At 44.4% G+C, this 21,902-nt stretch overlaps 1 protein-coding gene across 1 annotated transcript in view; it reads left to right on the forward strand.

The window, feature by feature from the left end:
• PACS1 (phosphofurin acidic cluster sorting protein 1) overlaps positions 1–21,902 on the forward strand; it is a 43,364-nt gene that overhangs the window by 9,848 nt on the left and 11,614 nt on the right. Inside the window, 11 exon segments of the mRNA XM_008587163.1 lie at positions 3,094–3,183; positions 4,371–4,496; positions 7,328–7,472; positions 7,743–7,834; positions 7,916–7,996; positions 11,516–11,575; positions 12,424–12,584; positions 12,953–13,046; positions 19,349–19,429; positions 20,241–20,356; positions 20,500–20,635. Coding sequence (XP_008585385.1) covers positions 3,094–3,183; positions 4,371–4,496; positions 7,328–7,472; positions 7,743–7,834; positions 7,916–7,996; positions 11,516–11,575; positions 12,424–12,584; positions 12,953–13,046; positions 19,349–19,429; positions 20,241–20,356; positions 20,500–20,635 — 1,182 coding nt within the window.

Consider the following 21,902-nt stretch of genomic DNA (forward strand, 5'->3'; position numbering starts at 1 on the left):
TTATTTATTTATTTATTTATTTATTTATTTATTTATTTATTTATTTATTTATTTATTTTACGTGATTTCTTCTATAGAAAACAGTCCATCGCTTTTAATTTTCTAAGTTTAATAATCAACCTGTAATTAGCAGCAAATGCTGTCATTCGTGCCTAACCAGATTAGTTTTTGACCCTAGTTTCAGTCCTTTCTCACTTATTCCCGTCTTAAACCACTAAAAATACACACCACTCATACCATCCACAGCTCTTTCCTACGTAGATATGCCACATACAGGTGTAACAGTGTCTTTGGAAGTACATGTACGTATGTGCCCTGACAACCAGTGGCCTTCCACATGCCTTTTAATTTCAACTCACAGATTTCAANTTACTTTTTAGAGCTAAATTTTATTTATTTATTTATTTATTTATTTATTTATTTATTTATTATACGTGATTTCTTCTATAGAAAACAGTCCATCACTTTTAATTTTCTAAGTTTAATAATCAACCTGTAATTAGCAGCAAATGCTGTCATTCGTGCCTAACCAGATTAGTTTTTGACCCTAGTTTCAGTCCTTTCTCACTTATTCCCATCTTAAACCACTAAAAATACACACTACACTCATACCATCCACAGCTCTTTCCTACGTAGATATGCCACATACAGGTGTAACAGTGTCTTTGGAAGTACATGTACATATGTGCCCTGACAACCAGTGGCCTTCCACATGCCTTTTAATTTCAACTCACAGATTTCAATTGTGCAGCTCTTTTATGCCACTCTTTTCTGTAATACTGCACCCACACGTGCACACATACATATATAGGCCCATGTGTATTTCAGAGTGGGGAAGAGAGTGGGTGAATGGGTCTTTGTACAGCTTAGCCATGGAGCCTTGGGTGTTTGTAGAACAGAGCCCTAGATTCAGAAGAGCCAACTTTGATCTTTGACTCAACTATTTGACCATGTTACTTAAGCTTTCTAAGAAACAGGGTTGTTGGAAGAATTAAGTACAACAGCTGTATCAGCTGTTCTCAAACTTTTTGGTCCCAAGACCCCTTTATACTCTTAAAACTTATTGTGGACTCCATAGAGCTTTTTTTATGTTGTTGTGTGTGTTCTTTGAGATTCAGGCTTTCTTCCAGTCAGAGCTTAATACCTTAGGACATGTTCCCCAGGAAAACAAATAAAGCATCTGTATATCTAACTTTAATTCATATGCAGGATTTTTCTCTTAACTTTTTTTAAAAGAAATTTAAGGAGGTAGGGCATTTTCCACTTGGCTACATATTTATTTATTTGTTTGTTTGTTTGTTTGGCTGCATTCTAACCAACTGAGCTAACCGGCCAGCCCACTTGGCTGCATATTTAGCATATAGCTGGCCTTTTCAGATGTATCATTTTTGGCAGCACAGAACTTGACCAGGAGAGCATTTACTCTGAGCCCAGGATCTTAAAAGAATCCTAAGCACTGATTATATTTTTTCAACTTTGTATTTTAGAAAAAATTCAAACATAAACAAAAGTAGAATGGTATGCTACAACTCCCATGTCCCCATTACCAAGCTCCAGTGGTTATCAACTGGTAGCCAGTCTTGTTTCATCTGTACCCCCACCCATTTCCCTTTGCCAGTATTATTATTATTATTATTATTATTATAACATTTCATCCACAAATACTTCAATATGTATTTCAAAAATGTAGGCACACTTTTAAGACATAACTAGAGTACCTTTACCATACCTAAAATAAAACCCTTAATATCACCAAATATCTCGCCAGTGTTCAGATTTCCACTCGGGACATAAATGTCATAAATGTGTGGGTCTTGTGAGGGAGGGGGACAGTTTATTTATTTGAAGCACTCAGTCTTCAGATGTCACTGCAGCCCTCGAGCTTCCAGGTGTCCTGAGTGCCTGTCTTGTGTTGAGGCCGACTGCATGCTTCTGCCGATGTTGTACCCAGCCTTTCCCCAGTCACTGCTACCCTCAGACAACTTCACTGTAGGCCAACATAACTATAGGGGATCCACCTTCCTGGGCTCATTTTGCCTCATGAGTGGCTAAGGCATTTTTTCATGTGTGGAATTCTCTCCTAAGGGTCAGCATCACAACATAGAACCACTTCTGCAGAAATGTTCCCTAGAGTAATAAGCAGTTTTTGCAGAAGAAAGATGAGAGATGAGCTGCTCAAGAATATTTTGTTACTATGAACAATGCTTTAATGAACAGCTCCTTCTGTATGATTTTTTTTCCTTTTTAATAATCATTTTATCAGAGTTCATTTCCTTGGATTATACTATTTGAATATAGATATTTCTTTTTTACCGGGCTTCTTTCTAAAAGGGTTGTCCTGTTTTACTTTGCCTTAAACAGTGAATGAGTTTACAAATCTCACCACATCCTTACCAACTTTGAATAGTATAATTTTTTAAAATTATTGCTACTAATTTTAAAGCTGGTTATGTGGTTCTTTTTAGACAAATTTATTCAACAGTATTTATTTACCATCTACCATGTACCAGGATTCATACAGAACAAGGCATATCTTTGTCTCATGGAGCTGAAAGTTTACTGCAAGAAGTAACGAGCAGTAAGAGGGGTGTCTAATCCAGGGTTAGGTTGTGGGAGGAAGGTCTAAAAGGGAATGTTCCTGGAAAAGAATTACATCTAAGCTGAGACCTGAAAGGTGCGTTGGCTAACTGTGTACAGAAGCAAAGAAGAACACCCAAGAAGAGAATAAAAGCATGTGAAAAGGCCCAAAGACAAGACAGCTCAGCTGAAGAGTCAGTCAGAGGGGAAGGAAGGGAGGCCGAGGTGAGCGGGGCAGGCCGTACACACCTTACAGTGCCTCCTCAGGAGTACCGGGAGAACTCAACTGCATAACAAGTCATTTGTCTGTGAAAACCCTTTATGAACCCTGCAGCATAATACATGTGAAATCATACCTAAGGTGGTGGCTTGATTCAAATAAGTACAGCAAAGACTGATGAAATATTTGGACTGGTAAAAATGTTGATAGAATTTAGAAGTCGTTTGCAAACATAGAATTTCTATTGGTGTAACTTTTGGTGACCCAGTTTTGACAGGGTTTTTTCTTGGTTTCAGGGTTCAAAAAGGATTCTTCGCTCCAACGAGATCATCCTTCCAGCTAGTGGACTGGTGGAAACAGAGCTCCAATTAACCTTCTCCCTTCAGGTGAGAATCTACTAAATTTTAGGTCCCTAATATACCATATCCAGTCTAGTTCCCAAACAGTCCTCTTCTAACTTGGAAGCTTTTATCCAAGAGCAGCCATTGCCCAACTTGGTCAGGAATGAATACAAGTTACCTAGAGGTTTGTGGCTAGCCTGGAAGGCCAAAGCAATCCCTTAGGCAGCCACAGTAATGGTGCTGAGACCTGGGTAGGCTGCTGAAAAGTATGCCAGGGCTCATTCTTCCTTTTCCTTGCCTTAGGTAATGCTGTTAGCCATCTACTATGCCACAGCTGTCCTACTGTGCTCAGCCACGTCACCTCTCCTTAGTAATCCACAGCACCCCAGTGGAGTGCACTCCCTTCAGTCTCATTTTGCCCCACATGGTAATCTCCATCCTTCTCTTCTCCTTATCCCTCCTAGTGTGTGTCGCTCTCTCTTTCATGGTAATACCAGTAGCCCAAATTGAAAAGCGTGGAGAAAACACTTGATTAGATGGCAAGAAAAGAGGAAGTTTTCTGAACATGTGTGGACTCCAGAACTGTGGAATGAAGCCAGGCACAAAGCAGAATCAGCCCCTTCCAGCAGCAATTTAGTGGTTCTCCTTTCACACCCTAAACCCCCTGTACTAGTCCATTTCTGTTGCTTTTAACAGAATACATGAGACAGGGTAATTTATAAAGAAACAAAATTTATTTCTTACAGTTTTGGATGCTGGGAAGTCCCTGGTCCAGGAACACCTCTGGTGAGGGCCTTCTTCTTGGTAGGAACTCTATACAGAGACTCATGGTGACCAGCTTATTACATGGCAAGCAATGACGAGAGCAAGAGAGAGCTGACCTTCTTACTTGCTATCTTATAAAGCCATCAGAACCACACCCATGACAGGGCCATTAAATCATCAGCCCATTACAGTCCATTCACAAGGGCACAGTCTTCACAATCCAGTCACTGCAAAGGCTCCATCTCAAATACCATAGTTGGATTTCCCACCCTCTTAACACTGTTACAGTGGAGATCAAGTTTGCAATACATGAACTTTGGGGGCACACAACCTGTAGCACCCACCCCCCCTTTTACAGATGGGAGAAACTAAAGCACAGAAAGATTGTGTATCCTTTAGCAGGACCAGAACCCACCAAGGACCCAATTGCTTATTAACTGTGCTCCACTCTGTTCTGTACTCCATAGTACCCTCATTTCCTTAAGCGAGATGCCAACAAGCTGCAGATCATGTTGCAGAGGAGAAAGCGTTACAAGAACCGGACTATTTTGGGCTATAAGACCTTGGCTGTGGGACTCATAAACATGGCAGAGGTGAGCAGAACACAGTCTCCAAACTGTCGGCCTTTAAGTCAGAGAGCCCAGGAGAGCTACTAGGCCCAGCTGTTTGAACCCAGCAAATGTTTTTCCCAGCATGCTGGCTAAGTGTTTAATTTTATTTCACAAGTTAATTATTCTACTGGAAATTCAGGATATACTTATTTTTATCAAGTATTTTCTACCTCACAAGTTTTTTCTATAACTTTTTTTTTTTTGTCGTTTTTGTGATGGGTAAGGGGATCGCAACCCTCGGCTTGGTGTCGCCCACACCGCGCTCAGCCAGTGAGCGCACTGGCCATCCTCATATAGGACCCGAACCGGCGGCGGGAGCACCGCTGCGCTCCCAAGTGCTGCACTCTCCCGAGTACGCCACGGGGCCAGCCCCTATAACTTTTTAAAATATAATTTCAAACTTATGGAAAAGTCATGTGAATAGTATAAGGAATTCTCCTATGCCAGATTTACCCAAATTCTTCAGTTGTTAACATTACCACATTTGCCTTTTTCTTTCCATATATATATATATATTTATGCATATTATTTTCTTTTCTGAACCATTTAAGAGTAAGTTGCAGGCATGATGCCTCATTAAGTATTAAATCCTGTGATATGTTAATTTCCTAAAAATGAGAATATTCTCCTATGTAAACACTGTACCACCATAAAGATCAGGACATTAACATTGATTTAGATTACCATCTAACCCACAGTCCCAATTTGGATGCATCAGATGTTTCAATAATATTCTTTCTAGGCCCAAGATCTAATCTAGGATTACACATTGCATTTGGTTGTCAGGTCTCTTTAGTTTCCTTCCGTGTACAACAATCTCTAGATTTTCCTTTTCTTTCAGACCTTGACACTTTTTTTTTTCCTTTTTGTCTTTTTTTGTGTCCGGCAACGGATCGCAACCCTCAGTGTCGCGCCCGTACCGGACCGGGACCGGCAACGGGATTGCAACCCTCGGCGTTGCGCCCGCACCTCGCTCAGCCAGTGAGCGGGAACCAGTCTGTTATGTGGGATCCAAACCCTTGGCGGGAGTGCCACCGCACTCCCAAGCGGCGCACTGTAGCAGTGCGCCACCGGGCCGGCCCAACCTTGACACTTTTTAAGACTATCGGCTGGTTACTTTATTGGACATTCCTCAGTCCAGGTTTGTGTGATGTCTCAAGGTTAGATTGAGTTTATGCATTTTTGGCAGAATTAGCACAGAAGTAGCACCTTGTTCTTCTCAGTGCCCCAGAAGCAGCACTGGATGGTAATTTGTTTCCTTACTGATGATATTAACTTTTATCACTTGGTTAAGGTGGTGTCTGCAAGGTTTTTTCACTATAAAATTAATTAATAAATATTTTGTACTTATTAGTCAAAAAATGTTTATAAATATTTATGGAGAGATATTTTGAGACTATGTAACTGTTTTTTTCCTTCTCATGTTTTCACCAACTAGTTTTAGCATCCGTGGATGATTCTTGCCTGAACTGGTTATTACTTCGATGCTTGCTAAACTGAATTTCTAATCCCACCATTTCTTCTTCATTTATTAGTTGGCTTTCTATTGTAAGATAGAGCTTTCCCTTCTTCCCCATTTACTGATTGATGCATTTGTTTGTATCTGTTATAGACCTGTGGATTCCTGTTTTATTCGATGGGGTTTAATCTGCTACTATCATTTTTTACTTTGTTGCTCGTATTGTCTCAGATTTGGCCAGTGGGAGCCCTTTCAAGCTGGCTTCTTGTGTCTTTTTTGATACGTCCCATCATTCTTTACATACTTCCTTATTTTCTGGAACAAAATATTCCAGGCCTGTTTTGTGTTTACCCTGAACCAGCCCTGGAGTGAGCTGATTCTCTGAAGAGCCCTGGTTCTTTTTAGTGGAGAATGGTATTTAAAAACCAAGATCTGGGTACTAGGAGTCCTCATTTCCCCAACTGGAGTATCATTGCTTCTGCTCCCTCTCAGCAGACAGAGCTAGAAAATATATGTATATAAATGTATATGTGCTCATACACACACACAAATTGTACCTGTCTCTGTGTCTGTCTAACCATGAGCATACGTCAGTAGTTTCAATTCCAGCGCATTGGGCTCACTCTAACTTTTCCCCTTTCCATATTTCTAACTCCCTTCTTGAATAGTAAGAAACTAGGCTCCCATTATTCTCAGTATGTTTGCTTATTTGTGCAGTTTTCCTTTATGCCAGACAAATCCTCTCAGCCTTGACAAAAGGGAAGAAGAAAGGAGCCACAAATTACTTTTAAAAATTATTTCTGTACTTTAGTGAATTAAATAGGAAAAAAATGCGGCCATAATAGGATATATGAAATAGTCCCAGCCCATTATTCTGTCCTCTTCAGGTTCTGTATCAGTACAAAAGACTGGGGGAGGGAGTGAATTAAGGTCAACACCCCATTTCCCCAGCTGTGTCAAGCCCCACCATTTCCCCATATTCTATAGCTCTTTCCTCATTGCCAGGTTCAGGCAACCACCATCTGTAGGCCTGGCCTCACCCAGCCTTGAGAACTAATTTCTCTTTGAAGGACTTTAAGTAAAATGTAGTCCTAGAGGTTAACAATCGTTGTCAATCTCAGGCCTTGACTGTTTCTGTAGGCACATGGCCCTGACCAACAGCTGGCACTGCTGGAGAAGTAAGTAAGGTCTTGAAGGCAATAGGAGGACAGTGGGCTTGGTTTTGGAAGTGAGAAAGAAAATGTATTAGCAGAGTGCCATTGCCGTTGGCTTGCATGTTCATTTGGATCTGTGAAAATGACAACTCCGGACCTCTCCATAATAAGATGCTTCCACCGCCGCTCTTTAATCTCAGGTGATGCAGCACCCTAATGAAGGTGCTCTGGTGCTCGGCCTGCACAGCAACGTGAAGGATGTCTCTGTGCCTGTAGCAGAAATAAAGATCTACTCCCTGTCCAGCCAGCCCATTGACCACGAAGGAATCAAATCCAAGCTGTCTGGTGAGATATATGCAGTGACTGGAGACCCTGTGGATGGAGAAGGGCCCATCCTCTGATCTCCGTCCTGGGGAAACTGAGCAAGATAGTGCCTGAAATACTCTAGGGAAGAGAAATTTAGAGATCCCCCAAAACAAAACACGGCCATAGCCATGGTCCTCCCTTCTACCCCAGCCAATTTCCACCCGAGAAGAGCCACTGATTCCAGTCCATTAAAGTCTCTTAGACCAGATCTTCCATTGCATTGTTATCTTACTAAGGTGTCTGTTCCAGATCGTTCTCCTGATATTGACAATTATTCTGAGGAAGAGGAGGAGAGTTTCTCATCAGAACAGGAAGGCAGTGATGATCCATTGCATGGGCAGGTAACTTTGTACAGTTCCTCATGTGGAGTGTGTGAGAAGCTCCTGCTGTCTCCAGCCTCACTGTCTCCCCCTGTCCATCAGGACCTGTTCTATGAAGATGAGGATCTAAGGAAAGTAAAGAAAACCCGGAGGAAGCTGACTTCAGCCTCTGCCATCACAAGGGTGAGCATCAGAAGTCAAGAGGATGGTGTAGCTGAGATCTTCAATTTGGGGGTAGGGTAGGAGTGGTGTATTCAAACTTAAATGGGGGAATTTTGAAATCTGTGTACACATGGCTATACCATCAAGATTCTGATGCACCCCTCCTAATCCCCCACCACCACCCAGTTAAGAATCACTGTTGTAGGGAACCACTATTACTGAGAGAAGGGTGTTATATTCTTCAGGTTGTCATAGGGTGGAGAACACTTGCTTTAGAATTTGGAACAGATATGGGCCGGCCCGTGGCTCACTCGGGAGAGTGTGGTGCTGATAACACCAAGGCCGCGGGTTCGGATCCCATATAGGGATGGCTGGTTGGCTCACTGGGTGAGCGTGGTGCTGACAACACCAAGTCAAGGGTTGAGATCCCCTTACCAGTCATCTTTCTTTAAAAAAAAAAAAAGTATTTGGAACAGATAATGGTTCCTCAGGGAACAGAACATCTCAGACACTCAACCTCCCTTTTCTAGGTGATTACTTCAAATTATGTACTGTTCCCTACAGAGATAAAGCCAGTTCTTTCTAAGAGTATCACTATTTTTAGTCATTTGTTGAACTTACCTAGAAATAATAAGCTAATACTTGGATACACCCACCAGTAACTCTGGGTTTGATAAGGTTTAATTACATTAGATATAGTTCCTGCCTTAATGGATCCATAACCTTGGAGACCAAATGCCTTTGGATTATGTCTCCTGCATAAGATTTCCTTCAGAGTCACTATTTTTGGTGAAATTCGAGTCCTGGACTGAGAAGCTAAAAGCCTGAATTCCTAGGTAAACTGTGACTGACTCTGGAGTCTTGTGCTGAAGAGTCAAAGTGCTGGGAGAGTTTTAGAAGAGAAATTCACTTTCATTTTCTCCCAGAGTCCTCCTGATTCTCTCCCGGGCAGAGCTAGCGTAGGGACCGACACCCTGAGAACAGAGATTCCAGGGCCGGCCCATGGCTCACTTGGGAGCATGTGGTGCTGATAACACCAAGGCCATGGGTTTGGATCCCTATATAGGGATGGCCGGTTAGCTCACTTGGGAGAGCGTGGTGCTAACAACACCTAGTCAAGGGTTAAGATCCCCTTACCAGTTATCTTAAAAAAAAAAAAGAACAGAGATTCCTATTCCCTTCAGGGGTGAAATGTAGGCCAGACCTTCCGAAACTGTTGTATCCGAGCCTGTGTCCCACCGTGAAACCACGCTGTCATCTCTTCAATCATCCTGAGGTGTCGCTGGGCTTCAGTGTAAATCCTCAAGACTATGACCTCGATTTTCCCATCCAGTCAGTGACTAGGGAGTGGGAGAACTGTTTCTCTGTCCTCAGGTATCTAACCTGTGATTGGCACTCCAAAATAGACCAGGTAAGGCATGTCACCAGAGCCTCAAACACCTTACCACCATTGTGCTCTGATAATGGGGAGTAGCTATAGGATCTATTTCTCTTGAAGTTCCTTTGGCTAAGTTTTTCTTTCTTTCTCTAACCACAAAGAGGCCCTATTTTCTTCCCAAGCATTGCTATCTGGAGCTTTATAAGTCACCTTTTTTATGGTCTCTTCCATAGAGTCACCCAGGTACACGAACAGAGTTCAGTGTTTCTATTGGTATCTGCTCCTCCAAAGGTTTTTTTAAAGCTGTGAACACTTTCCAATTGTGTGTCCAGAGACTTGGTAACCGCCCTTCAGTTCCTGCCTCCCTCTGTGCACGTGCATTCTTCTCACACTTTGTTCCGGACATGCGCATCTCCTGGCTCTTCTCTGAATATGTCTCGTGCTTCTTGATCATAGTGAACCCACGTTTTTTCCTCCACTGTGAATGCCTTTTTTGCCATTTCTTGGAGGCCTATCAGTCTTACTTGCAAGTTAGCTGCTTCCATTCCCAGGTGGTGAGTCTGTCGTTCAGGCAAGAAATACTTAATGGCCACAAGCTAAGCATTCTGCCCAGAGTTGGAGACAGAGAGATAAGTGAGGCCCAGTCCATGCCATCAAGGAGCATACAGTGTCTAGTGACATGGACACATCTCAACAAATAGCTACAGTAGGACAGGTGCCTTAAGACAGGCTTTTGCATAAGGGACAGTGATGACACTAAAGGGAAAGTGGTCACCTGTGACCAGGAGTGCCAGGACAGCTTCATGGATGAGATGCTGAGAAATGGGTGCCTTAGCCCATTTTGTGCTGCTATAACAGAATACCACAGACTGGTTAATTTATAAATAATAGTTTATTTGGCTCATGATTCTGGAGGCTGGGAAGTCCAAGATGAAGGGGCTGCCTCTGGTGAGGCCATTGTTGCTGCGTCAGAACATGGTAGAAAGCATCACGGGGTAAGAGAAAGCAAGAGATCAAGAGGGACCAAGCTTCTTTGTATAATAAGCCCACTCTTGTAATAACTAGCCCACTCCCATGATAACAACATTAATCCATTCATGAGAGCAGAGCCCTTAAGACCTAAGGTGGGGCTCTTATTAGGCCCCACCTCCCAACACTGTTGCATTGGGGATTAAGTTTCCAACACACGAACTTTGGGGGATACATTCAAACCATAGCAATAGAATTTCATCAAGTGGATTTGGAGAAAATTTTTATTCAAGGCAGAAGATACCATATATAAAGGCCCAGTACAACAGCATGCAGTCTTTTCCGAGAACTGAAAGCAGTTAGTTTCTATTTGACTATAGGCTGTGAGGGGTTGAATGGTGACATGAGACAGGCAGAACTAGCCCTCAGATACTTACAGGCCTGACTATTAAGCTTTGTTCTCTAGGCAGTGGCAGCCGATTGAAGACTTCTGAGTTGGAGGGTAACATGATCAGATTTGCATTTGGAAAGACCACTGTGGACTGTGGAGGGAACGAGACTGGAAACTAGCCAGCAAAGGGTGGAGTGTTGGTGGAAGGCTGTTGCAGTGATCCCGGAAAGATGCAAAGAGAAAGTCCTTGCTGAAGGCAGTGGTGTTACAGATGGAAAAGAGTGTGGGAGTTAGCCAGCATGGAGCTATGGGGTAAAAGGGAGGGGAGAGACTCCAGTGTAGATGCAGATGATTGGGTGGATTGGTGATATCAGTAACTGGGACCCCTCCCAGTGCAAGGAGAAGGTGATGAATTTCATTCTGGAAATGTTGAGTTTGAGGTGCCTGTGGTATGTATATGCAGGTGAAAATCTCCAGTTGGCACCATGGATCAGAAGGACAAGAGAAAAGCATGAGCTGGAGTTGTACATTTGGGAATAATCAGGGTGTGGGTGGTGGAGCACCTCGGGTACATGAGCACTCTTCCTCCCAGCTGTGCCCAGAGCACTAGCGACCACACTGGAATTAGTTACACACGTGCCTGTCTTCCCTGGTAGGCTGTAAGTACCAGAGACTCAGTGTCTTCCCATCTGTGTGTCCTCTCTCAGTTCTTTGCAAAAGTGGGCTCTCAATCAGTATTTGTTGACTTGAATTGACCACAGTGGATGTCATTTGAGAACTGTTGTGCAATTTGTCCCTGCAGCAACCTAACATCAAACAGAAGTTTGTGGCTCTCCTGAAGCGGTTTAAAGTTTCAGATGAGGTACGGCCCCTTACTCCCAAGGTTAAGGGTGAGTAGAATTCCCTAAGTTTCACCTCTCATTCTTAGGAGTCAGGATTCTGGGGTTATGATTCCTGCTACCCATTGTATGCCCAGTAGAGCCCCAAGGGAGAGGGTAGTGAAAGAAGGGCTCCAAGCTACTTGAAAAGAGAAAGAAGGGCTTTTCAAGAAGTGCTCGAAGTCTCACAGTATTTGGAGACAGGGGTAGCACAGTTATACCCAGCCATTGGTTCATAACCAAGCCTCTGGTGTGGGATATCAGTAATAAACCGTCACATTTCCCCTCATATCCCAAGGGGAGCATCAGTGAGCATCAGCCTGTGCAGTGCAAGTGTCCTCAGCGGTCAGCCCTTGAGTAACTAGGAATTGGCCATTCACACAGAAGCAGTCTCTTCCCTGGGCTCTGGAAGTCCTGGTACCAGTTTTCACAGGCTTCTCAGTGGACTGAAAAAGGCATGGAGATGAGAATTGTTGAGAGAGATTTCTTTGTCTTTCTGTGGGCTGTAGAGGAAGGTAGAACTCGCCCACACAGGGCCATGGTCTCCCGGGTTTTCTTGCGCCCATTCATCGGAAGAGGTTAGTTAGCACTGAGCCTTTCTTCTTGATGCAGGTCCGTAGTGTGGAGCTTTGGGGAGGAACTGAAAGGGATAGGTGGTCTCACCACATCTCTGCTCTCAGGGTTGGATCACAGAAAGGACATCAAGACTGTTCCAACAAGTGTGAAGCTATGGCATGTGCTTAAGGGGGAATGTAGGAAAAAGAAGTTGCTCCTCTACCATAATTGTTAGTAGGGATTCAACCCCAAATTGAAACATCTTTTTCCCCTACAGGTGGGCTTTGGGCTGGAGCATGTGTCCCGTGAGCAGATACGAGAGGTGGAAGAGGACTTGGATGAGCTGTACGACAGTCTGGAGATGTATAATCCCAGTGACAGTGGCCCTGAAATGGAGGAGACAGAGAGCATCCTTAGCACTCCGAAGCCCAAGCTCAAGTGAGTCCCAAACCTCTCTGATTGCTTTCCTGACACCTCTCCTGCCTAGACCCTAGCAGCCTCCCAAACACCCTCCCTCTCTCTCCCCTCCGTTACCACGGAATCTTGGTTCTTCATCCTTTCTGAACCTCCACCTCTCTAAGTAAAGATCACTGTTTTGCGTGTAACTGACAAAAGTCCTGATAGGACTCTCTGGAAGTCCCTCCACCCAAGCCTCACTTCTCCACCCTTGCCATGTCCTTCCTCACCGGGCTTTCCACAAGCCTAGGAGAGTTGGTCTTTCTTGGACAAAGGCTCTACTCAGCTCTGCCTAAGCTGCTCTTCTGAGCATGGTGGCCACTGACCCTGGCTGTGCTTCTTCGCTGCAGGCCCTTCTTTGAGGGGATGTCGCAGTCCAGCTCACAGACGGAGATTGGCAGCCTCAACAGCAAGGGCAGCCTCGGAAAAGACACCACCAGCCCTGTGAGCAAGACCAGTGGCAATGAGGGGCGGGAAAGGGACTGTGGGCGTGTTGGGGCTTAGCACTCTGGGTCCTTGGCTTAACCAATCATGGCTCATTTTGTGACCTCAGAAAAGCAGTCTCATCTTATTTCAACCTCAGTTTTCATCTCAGCACTGGCTGGAGCTTAGCTCTCTAAGGGTGTTGCTGTGTCTGGTCGGGTGTTCTTTTTGGTCTCTTCCTGCCATGGCATGGAGCCTTCCCTCCCAGAACACTCAGTCCCTCAAAACTTCTCCCTCAGCCTCCTTTACATGGTAGCCGAGTGTATGGCATGGAGTAAGCATTTGACCAGTGGTAAGTGACTCTGCACTCTAGCCTGGGGAAAGAACAGATATAAAGGGGCACAGAAGCTCACAAGATCTGTTTAGGAGACAGTAAATCTGCTGTATTGGGTGGAAAACTCACAGAGGGGAGCAGTGCCCTGGAAAATTTAGAATTTAGTTTCTATCTTGCCTGATGAGCAGAAGGAAAGAGGGGCTCTCTACTGTAGCACCCAAGAGCCCAGCATCCCCTGGCCCTGCTCTGTTGCCCATTGGGGAGGCCCCTCCCAGCTGTGGCTTTCAGGCAGGAACCCAAGTTGATGCTGAAACTCTCAGGCCTTGGGAAGCTGTTCTTCCCTTTGTTTACAACTAAAGCCAAGTGGATGTTGTGCATGATTTTAGTGCAGTTTATTGTTTGCTGTTGAAAGCCCAATGCCTTTTCTGTAGATAAAAGAAACTGAATCCTTTAAGTCCTCCTGTTCTTGCTGTTTTACTAGCAGATGAAGCTTACAGTCATTTATTCACCAGAGGAAATACAAAATTCACTCTGCAACTAGGAATTAATCGTGAGGAGATAATATGAAGCATGCCAGGCCCTATAGACTCTGAAAGCAAAATGTTGGTGGAAGGGCTGGTGGGTGCCTGGAAGGTGTGCGCAAACCGTCAGCATCTGCTGGGGCATCTCATGGACTGCCTTTCTGCCTGCTGCCACCAGGTGGGGCTGTCTTCCAGCCTATCCCTCTTCCTGGTGAAGGTGCAGCACTGGCACTGCCTGGTGTTAGTGAGGAAATGTGGGGTGGAAAACTGCACCCACACCAAGAATCCCCCCCACCCTCTCAGCACCTTTCCAGCTCTAGTTGGTGATGATCTGGAGCTGAGGAGGCCTCACTTATTTGCTACTGGTGTTTAGGATGTGGCTGGGAGCAGCTTTTCCTCACTGAGGGCTGCCAAATGGCGCTGCTGAATCATCACTGTCCACGCAAGCAGATCATTGGCCACTAGAGCCAGATTCCATCTCGAATTAAGTGTAAGGTTTAACTCTACTAGAAAAAAACCTGGGACCTGGCGAGGCAGAACTCTTTCACAGTGTTCTAGGAATTCCAAACAGGTGCTCTACTGAAACAAAATATAGTTAAATTATTAACTGAGACAGTGACCAAAAGCACTAGGCATAATACCTAACAAATTGTGAATGCTCAAAAATGCTAGCAATTGTTGTTATTAAATCCGTAAGAGACACTTTATACTAATGAAGGTGTTTCTGGGTTGATAGAATTAGGCTGTAGGTTTAGTCTCAGTTACATGGTTTACAAAATTTAGAGAAAAAATCACCTTGACGCAGTGAGCCTCAAGAGCCTTATTTGTAAGGTAATGGTGTTGGCGTAGGAGCCCAGTTAGCTGAAAAGTCAGTCGAGTATGAGTCTTTACAATATGATGGCCTAAAGGCCCCTGTTAAGACAAAAAACGGATTTGGGCAGGGTGGAGTTTATGAGTTTGAATCTTGACTACATCACCCCACTGACAGTGTGATCTTGGGCAACTTACCAAGCATGTGTTTCCTCATCTACAAAGTACATGTAAAAAGCACATGCCTCACAGGTAGTATGGAGGTACAGTGAGATAATGCAGATCAAACCTCCGGCGTGGCGTGAGCTTGATTGATTGACTGCATGGGGAGTGTGCAGTAAATGTAAGCTGCTGCTGTTTTTATTATTCTAATTCCTTAGAGCCATTTCAGTTTGGACTCCTAAAATTGATAGGGCCTTGATGTATTTTCCATTAGTCCTTCAAATTCTAGTTCCCTTGGCCACATTTCAGACTCACTTTGCTGGTTCTCTGCTGATATTTCTATTTTGAAGAGCCCCATATGTCTCGATGTGGGTGTGGAGTTTTGGAATCCTTTGGTATAAAAGCTCTCAGAATGATAGAACAAGTCTGTGCTCTGACATGGAGAACTTCTGAATGGATTAGGAAAAAACATGAGACTGTGTATGTAGGCAGACTCGCACAAGCTGCCTCAACTTAGTGTCCTCACTTCCCTGATTCCTACCATTGTTGTTTGTTTGTTTGTTTATCCTTTTTCTTAATCTTCCCCCCCTTTTTTTGGCAGTGGGCCAATATCGGAATATGAACCCTCAACCTTGGTGTAATAACACTGCACCCTAACCAACCTGAGCTACCCTGCCATCCTTTAACCTTCCTTTTTGTTCCCCGTATTTTCAAAGAATTCAGCTTATCACTGAAGGAGTTTCTGCTGATACAAATTATTGTAGTTGTTGAGTTTTCCCAAGATTCAAGCACGCAGTAGCAACATAATTTGGTTTTCCAAGCTGATAACAGTAGGCGCTGACGACGCTTCAGTTAGGGCAGCTGCAAGAAGCAGTCTTTCAGCCAGTACGGCCTGCTGCTGAATGTTGCTGTTTCCATAGCACTGTAAATAGCGGTGTTAGAGACTAGTATACTTCATAAAGACAATAGCCTAAATATTACCTGTTCTTGTCCCTCACAAACATGAGCATGCACACACTCCTCAGCAGCTAACACTGCCCCTGGGCACAGTGCTACAGACGCTGGAGCCTCAAGAGATGCCTGGTCTGTGTCCAGTGCCAAACAGTTCGACACAGCTAGAGCACTGCTGGTGTTCAGGGTCCTTTGGTGAGAGAAGCCCTTCAGTATTTATAGGAGTGGGAACAGAAACTCGGACAAGTTTTGAGTTTGTTCCTGGGACATCTGGAAGAGTCAATAAATAGCCAGCAGTTTCTCTCTAAGCCCAATCGAAGTTAAAGACATTTTTAAAAGTTATTTATTTATGTATTTTAAATTGACAGATAAAGCTATATGTGTTTATTGTGTACAACACAATGTCTTGAAGTCCAAGTTAAAGCTCTTATCAGGAAATGGATATGTTAATTTCCTTGATTTAATCATTTCATACAGTGTACATGTATATCAAAAGATCATGGTGTACACCATAAATATATGCAATTTTTTTTTTTTAAATGACCGGTAAGAGGATCTCAACCCTTGACTTGGTGTTGCCAGCACCACGCTTAGCCAGTGAGCTAACCGGCCATCCTTATATAGGATCAGAACCTGTGGCCTTGGTGCTATCAGCACCGCACTCTCCCAAGTGAGCCACGGGCTGGCCCAATATATGCAATTTTTATTTGTCAGTTATTCCTTGGGGCTGGCCAGTTAGCTCACTTGGGAGAGCATGGGTTCAGATGCTGGTACCAGCCAGCCACCCAAAAAAAAGCATATATATACATATACATACGTGTGTATATATACACATACACACACACACATATATATATATATATATGCACCTTAATTAAGCTGGGGGGAAAAAGATTTTATCAAGTGTTGCAACCTTGCCAAACAATGCTGTAGCTGTCATAGGGCTTGACAACAGGCATACTGTTTTAAAACCTCCCAGCACATTTCCTTCCCCTTTCCCCTCTCCCTCTCCCTCCCAACTGCTCTGCAACAACATCATAGAATGTAAAAAAAAAATAAATTAAATTAAATTTTAAAAAAAACAAAACCAAATTCTCTTTGCCATAAGCCTGTGAACTGAAAACAGTATAGTAACACAGGTGCTAGTGAGGACTTGGTCTTTAAGCACATGAAAAGAACCTAATTAATTCATATAATTTTTTAAAGCCATCTTCTTCAAACTCATATGCAAGTGTTTTGGATGTTGTAATGATATAAGCATCCTAACTCTAAAATGGCAGTGCTGCCTTGGAAGAGAAACACCTTTTTTTTTTTTTCCTTTTTGTCTTTTTTCATGACCAGTAACAGGATCGCAACCCTTGGTGTCGCGCCTGCACCGCGCTCAACCAGTGAGCGGACCGGTCTCTGTATGGGATCCGAACCCTCGGCGGAAGTGCCGCCACGCTCCCAAGTGCCGCACTCTACCGAGTGCGCCACCGGGCCGGCCCAAGAAACTCCTTTTTGGCAATGTTGGTCCCTTCTTAAATCTGAGCCCTCCACCTCAAACAGCACAGTCACAGCTTAGGGTGTGAAGAGATGCTTTGCCAATAGAGACTTCCCTGAAATGGATGCCTGTCATCTGTTAAGTGTCATTGTGATCTGCAGTGGCCATATCATTCCAGCAGCCCTGGTTTTAGAGCACCCACAGGGAGGGAGGGTTTTCTTCTCTGTATATTCCCAACTGAACGTGATGGTCTACGTTTTATCTCCTTTTTAATCCTCATGACACCTCTATGAGATAAAGGATAATGGCAGTGGTTGCATGATAATATTAAAGTACTTAATTCCAGTAAACTGTATACTTAAAAATGGTTAAGGTAGTACATTTTATGTTATAGGTATTTTACCACAATAAAAAAAATTGGAAAAATAAACTTTTACTTAAAAAAAAGAGAGAGAACTGTGTTATCACCCCAACTCATTCTCTTTAAAACATGCTTAATTCGGGCCGGCCCAGTGGCGCACTGCTACAGTGCGCCGCTTGGGAGCGCGGCGGCGCTCCCGCCAAGGGTTCGGATCCCACATACAGACCGGCGGCTGCTCACTGGCTGAGCAAGGTGTGGGTGCAACCCCGAGGGTTGCGATCCCGTTGCCGGTCCCGGTCCAGTACGGGCGCGACACTGAGGGTTGCGATCCGTTGCCGGTCACAAAAAAAAAAAGGAAAAAAAAAAAAACCATGCTTAATTCATTTGTCATACTAAGATCCAAAATTGAGTGAAATCATCCTTAGTCTTAGGTCCGACTGGGGCTTTTCCGTGATTCTAGATTTAGACGATGTGTGCATGAACTACATGTGCATGAACTACATGTGCACTCTGGAGGCAGCCTGTTCTGTGTAGCTGTGAACCATTACACAAGCCAAACCATCTCAAGATCTGGGGTCACAGGGTGTGGCTAAAGTTTGTTGGGTTAGTCTTGCAGATGGCTTAAAGCTGTGGTTCTCAACTGGGTGTGATTTTGCATTTGGCGATGATTTTTGGATGTCACATATGGGGGTCAGGGGCTGCTACTGGCATCTAGTGAGTAAAGGCAAGGGATGCTGTTAAACATCCTGCAATGCACAGTACAGCCTCTGTGACAGAATGATCCAGCCCGTAATGTCAGTGGTGCCAAGATGGAGAAACCCTGGTTGAGAGTATGACACAGGGAGCCTACTTTTGTAATTCTTGTTCATTAATTTGCTGTGATCCCCTAAACTTGTTAGTCTGGTGTTTCTCAGTGTTACATAATATACTCAGAGAAAGGACTTTGAGTAATTGGAAGGAAGTGGGAAATCCTTTATACTTTTGACTGCTTTGGTTCCCTACAAGAAACAAAGAGATCACTAAGGCCAGTACATTCCCTACATGACTTTGACCAGAAGCAATATTAGCAAATGTAAAAAATCTGATTATGTATCTGTATTTGCAAAGTAAATTTTTAACATTTATGAGAAATGCTGTAAGAGTTGGGGACAAATGAAGAATTAATTCACACCCAAATGGCTTAACATTGGGTATCTTTTTGCTTAATATAGTCTATTAGAGGGTTTTCTGGATGTTTCTACCAAACAAAAACTTGGCTACCAAATACTTGGCTACCATGGATATCTTTAGTCTAAAAATTAAAGACCCGACCTATAAGATCTTCCTTTCTCTGACAAGTAAAGAAGGCCTTATATATCCCTCCTGGGCAAGGACGTTTACTGAATCCAAGGCCAAAGACTTAATGGATCCAATAGCAAAGCCATCTAAACTTTGAGCTTCTCTTCCCTAGTGATACCTGTGGGAGTCAGAATCTCTGGGTTTTCCATTTCACTGTTACTGACTTAATGATTACAAAAAATAATTGACCCCTCCAAAGCTTAGTTTTCACAAAAATATACCGCTTCATAAAATGAAAGCCCTGAAGATTTTATAAGGTTGAAGATTAAGTGAAAGTATTTTAAGCTTCTTAGGGACCTAATAAAAGAAGTTCGTGTGGTAGTTATTTGGATCAGTGATAATTAATTATTACGATTTTTGCAGATGGAATTGGCTGCTCTAGAAAAAGTCAAATCTACTTGGATTAAAAACCAAGATGACAGCTTGACTGAAACAGACACTCTGGTATGTATGGTTCAGTTTCCTATTTCACCCATTTCAAATAACATTTGTACCTTTAGAAATAAAGGCAAAAAGACCAGATCTTCAGGACTACTCTGGAAATTTTGCCTGAACCTGCAAGCTTGTGAATGTACTGCATTCTCTTTTTCCTGAAATCCTTACCCATGGAATGTAACCTAACCTAGAGACCAGTGAGGGCAGGAAAGATGCACAGAAAGGTGGGAGGAGGGGAGAGTGAGCCAGACGACGAGGCACAGAAGGTGGGAGGAAGGGAAGAGAGTGAGGGTAGAGGAGGATGCACAGGAAGTGGGAGGAGGGGAGGACAGGATAGCGATGCACAGTAGTTGGCATCCGGATGGGGAAGGGAGGGAGAGTTCCAAGGCAGATGCAGGGTGGCTTTGTCAAGGTGAGGAACACAGCTACAAATCACACTGGTTTTGTAGATCACAGGCCTGTGCCTTGGTGAGGTCCACCACCTTTTCTGTGGCTTTTCAGGGAGCTAGGACATGCATATAGGGTCCCTTCTTCTCTCCTAGAGAAGTTACACCATGAGTCTGCTCTTGCGTGCTGACAAACCATTGGTAAAGTCAAGGGCAGAGTTGATTGCAGCCTACAGTGTCCCACACAGTGGGTTAAACAGCAGTTTCCCCATCAGGTGAGGCAGGAGTTTTAGAAGTAAGTACTTCTGGGAAGAAAAAGCAAACACTTGACTCTCCTCACCATGGTAAGGGCCCTGAGAAGACTCCAAGGAGGCCTCTGGGTGTCACCGAGTGAGAAGTAACCTTCACTGCTGCTTTGCTTTCCTCCGTGGCAGGAAATCACTGACCAGGACATGTTTGGAGATGCAAGTACAAGTCTGGTTGTGCCAGAGAAAGTCAAAACTCCCATGAAGTCCAGCAAAACGGATCTCCAGGGCTCTGCCTCCCCCAGGTACTCCAGATTGGAAGGAAGCAGAGGGTACAAACCTGAGACAGTACTTAGCATAGGCTCCACGGCCTAGGGAGAGTCTGGGCTGGGAGCAGCTTGACGGTTAGAGGGGCTGTTTAACCACCTCCTTTCCACGTCCCTGGCAGCAAAGTGGAAGGGGTGCACACACCCCGGCAGAAGAGGAGCACGCCCCTGAAGGAGCGGCAGCTCTCCAAGCCCCTGAGTGAGAGGACCAACAGTTCCGACAGCGAGCGCTCTCCAGACCTGGGCCACAGTACACAGGTATTTCCAGGCCCCCCTCCAGACCCGGAGCCTCGGAGACTCCTGGACTTCAGTCTCTGTTTTGTCATCTTCTTTGGATGGTCAGGCAGAGAGGAGAGGAGGAGCACTTTGAAATGCTCTGAATAAAAAGTCATAAAGAAAGACGTAAATTGGAGAAATCTACTGTATTTGTTATTTACTAATAGTGTGGAGTTGGGCTTCCGTGCTGATTTGTAGGGAGCAGGGGAGGGAGCAGCAGATGCTGGCACTGTCCTAGCCTGCCATCTGCTGCGAGTGGTGGTGGCACACCTTCTGGTTTGTTCTGCCTCCACCAGACATTGGTCTGGAGATTGTATGGTGAATCCATTGTTGCAGAGGACAGTAGCCATCAAATCTCACGGGACAACCCCAACCTGAGCTCCCATCCTTTAGTAGTGCCATGGGTCAGTTATTGTGATTTCACGCTGGTAGATCACCTGTGTTTAGATATTTTGATTGGGGCCGAGCCCGTGGCGCACTTGGGAGGGTGCAGCGCACTCGGGAGGGTGCGGCGCTGGGAGTGCGGCGGCGCTCCCCCCGCAGGTTCGGATCCTATATAGAGATGACCAGTGCGCTTACAGCGCTCACTGGCTGAGCGCGGTGCGGCCGGTCTCAAAAAGGACAAAAAAAAAAAAAAAGATATTTTGATTGAAAGAGCCGACAGTAGGCTGGAAAAGAAGGTGAAAGAAGCTGGACCTTGGGAATTGTGTCCTCTTTCTGAAGGCCAGTGGCATCAGAAGTTTGGGGTAGGAATTTTTCTGAACTGGCACACCCCACACAATTACTGTTCTAGAGGAAAGCAGCGAGTCTGTTCGTTTCCCTGGTAAATATTATCAAGAGAATAGTTTGTGTCAGTATGGCTTCCTGAGTTTGATGCTATTACATAGCTGAAAATGAACCCAAGACTAGAATAGCTCAGTGCCTGGGGTGAGGTGTTGTCCTTGTTAATCACTGTTCCTGAAATACCTTTTGTTCCTGTGGACGGCGGTCTGCACACAGCACTCTTGCCACTCTTATTTCTGCCCCCGCTGCCCTCGTTTCCCTCCTGCAAGCGCTACCCATGGCTCCTCACACCTCTGCTGGTCCCACACTGCTGCCTCTGCACCATCCCAGTGTCACTGCCTTCCTGGATGCTCACCATGGCTCCAGTCTCCCGGACACACACTGCGGCTGTGTCCGTGATGTATCCGTGTGTTCTCCAAGGACTCTCACTGATTCTTTTTTTTTTTTTTTTTTTTTTTTTTTTTTT

Source organism: Galeopterus variegatus, unplaced genomic scaffold (assembly GCF_000696425.1).
Source record: "Galeopterus variegatus unplaced genomic scaffold, G_variegatus-3.0.2 Scaffold4258, whole genome shotgun sequence".
Classification (NCBI taxonomy): domain Eukaryota; kingdom Metazoa; phylum Chordata; class Mammalia; order Dermoptera; family Cynocephalidae; genus Galeopterus; species Galeopterus variegatus.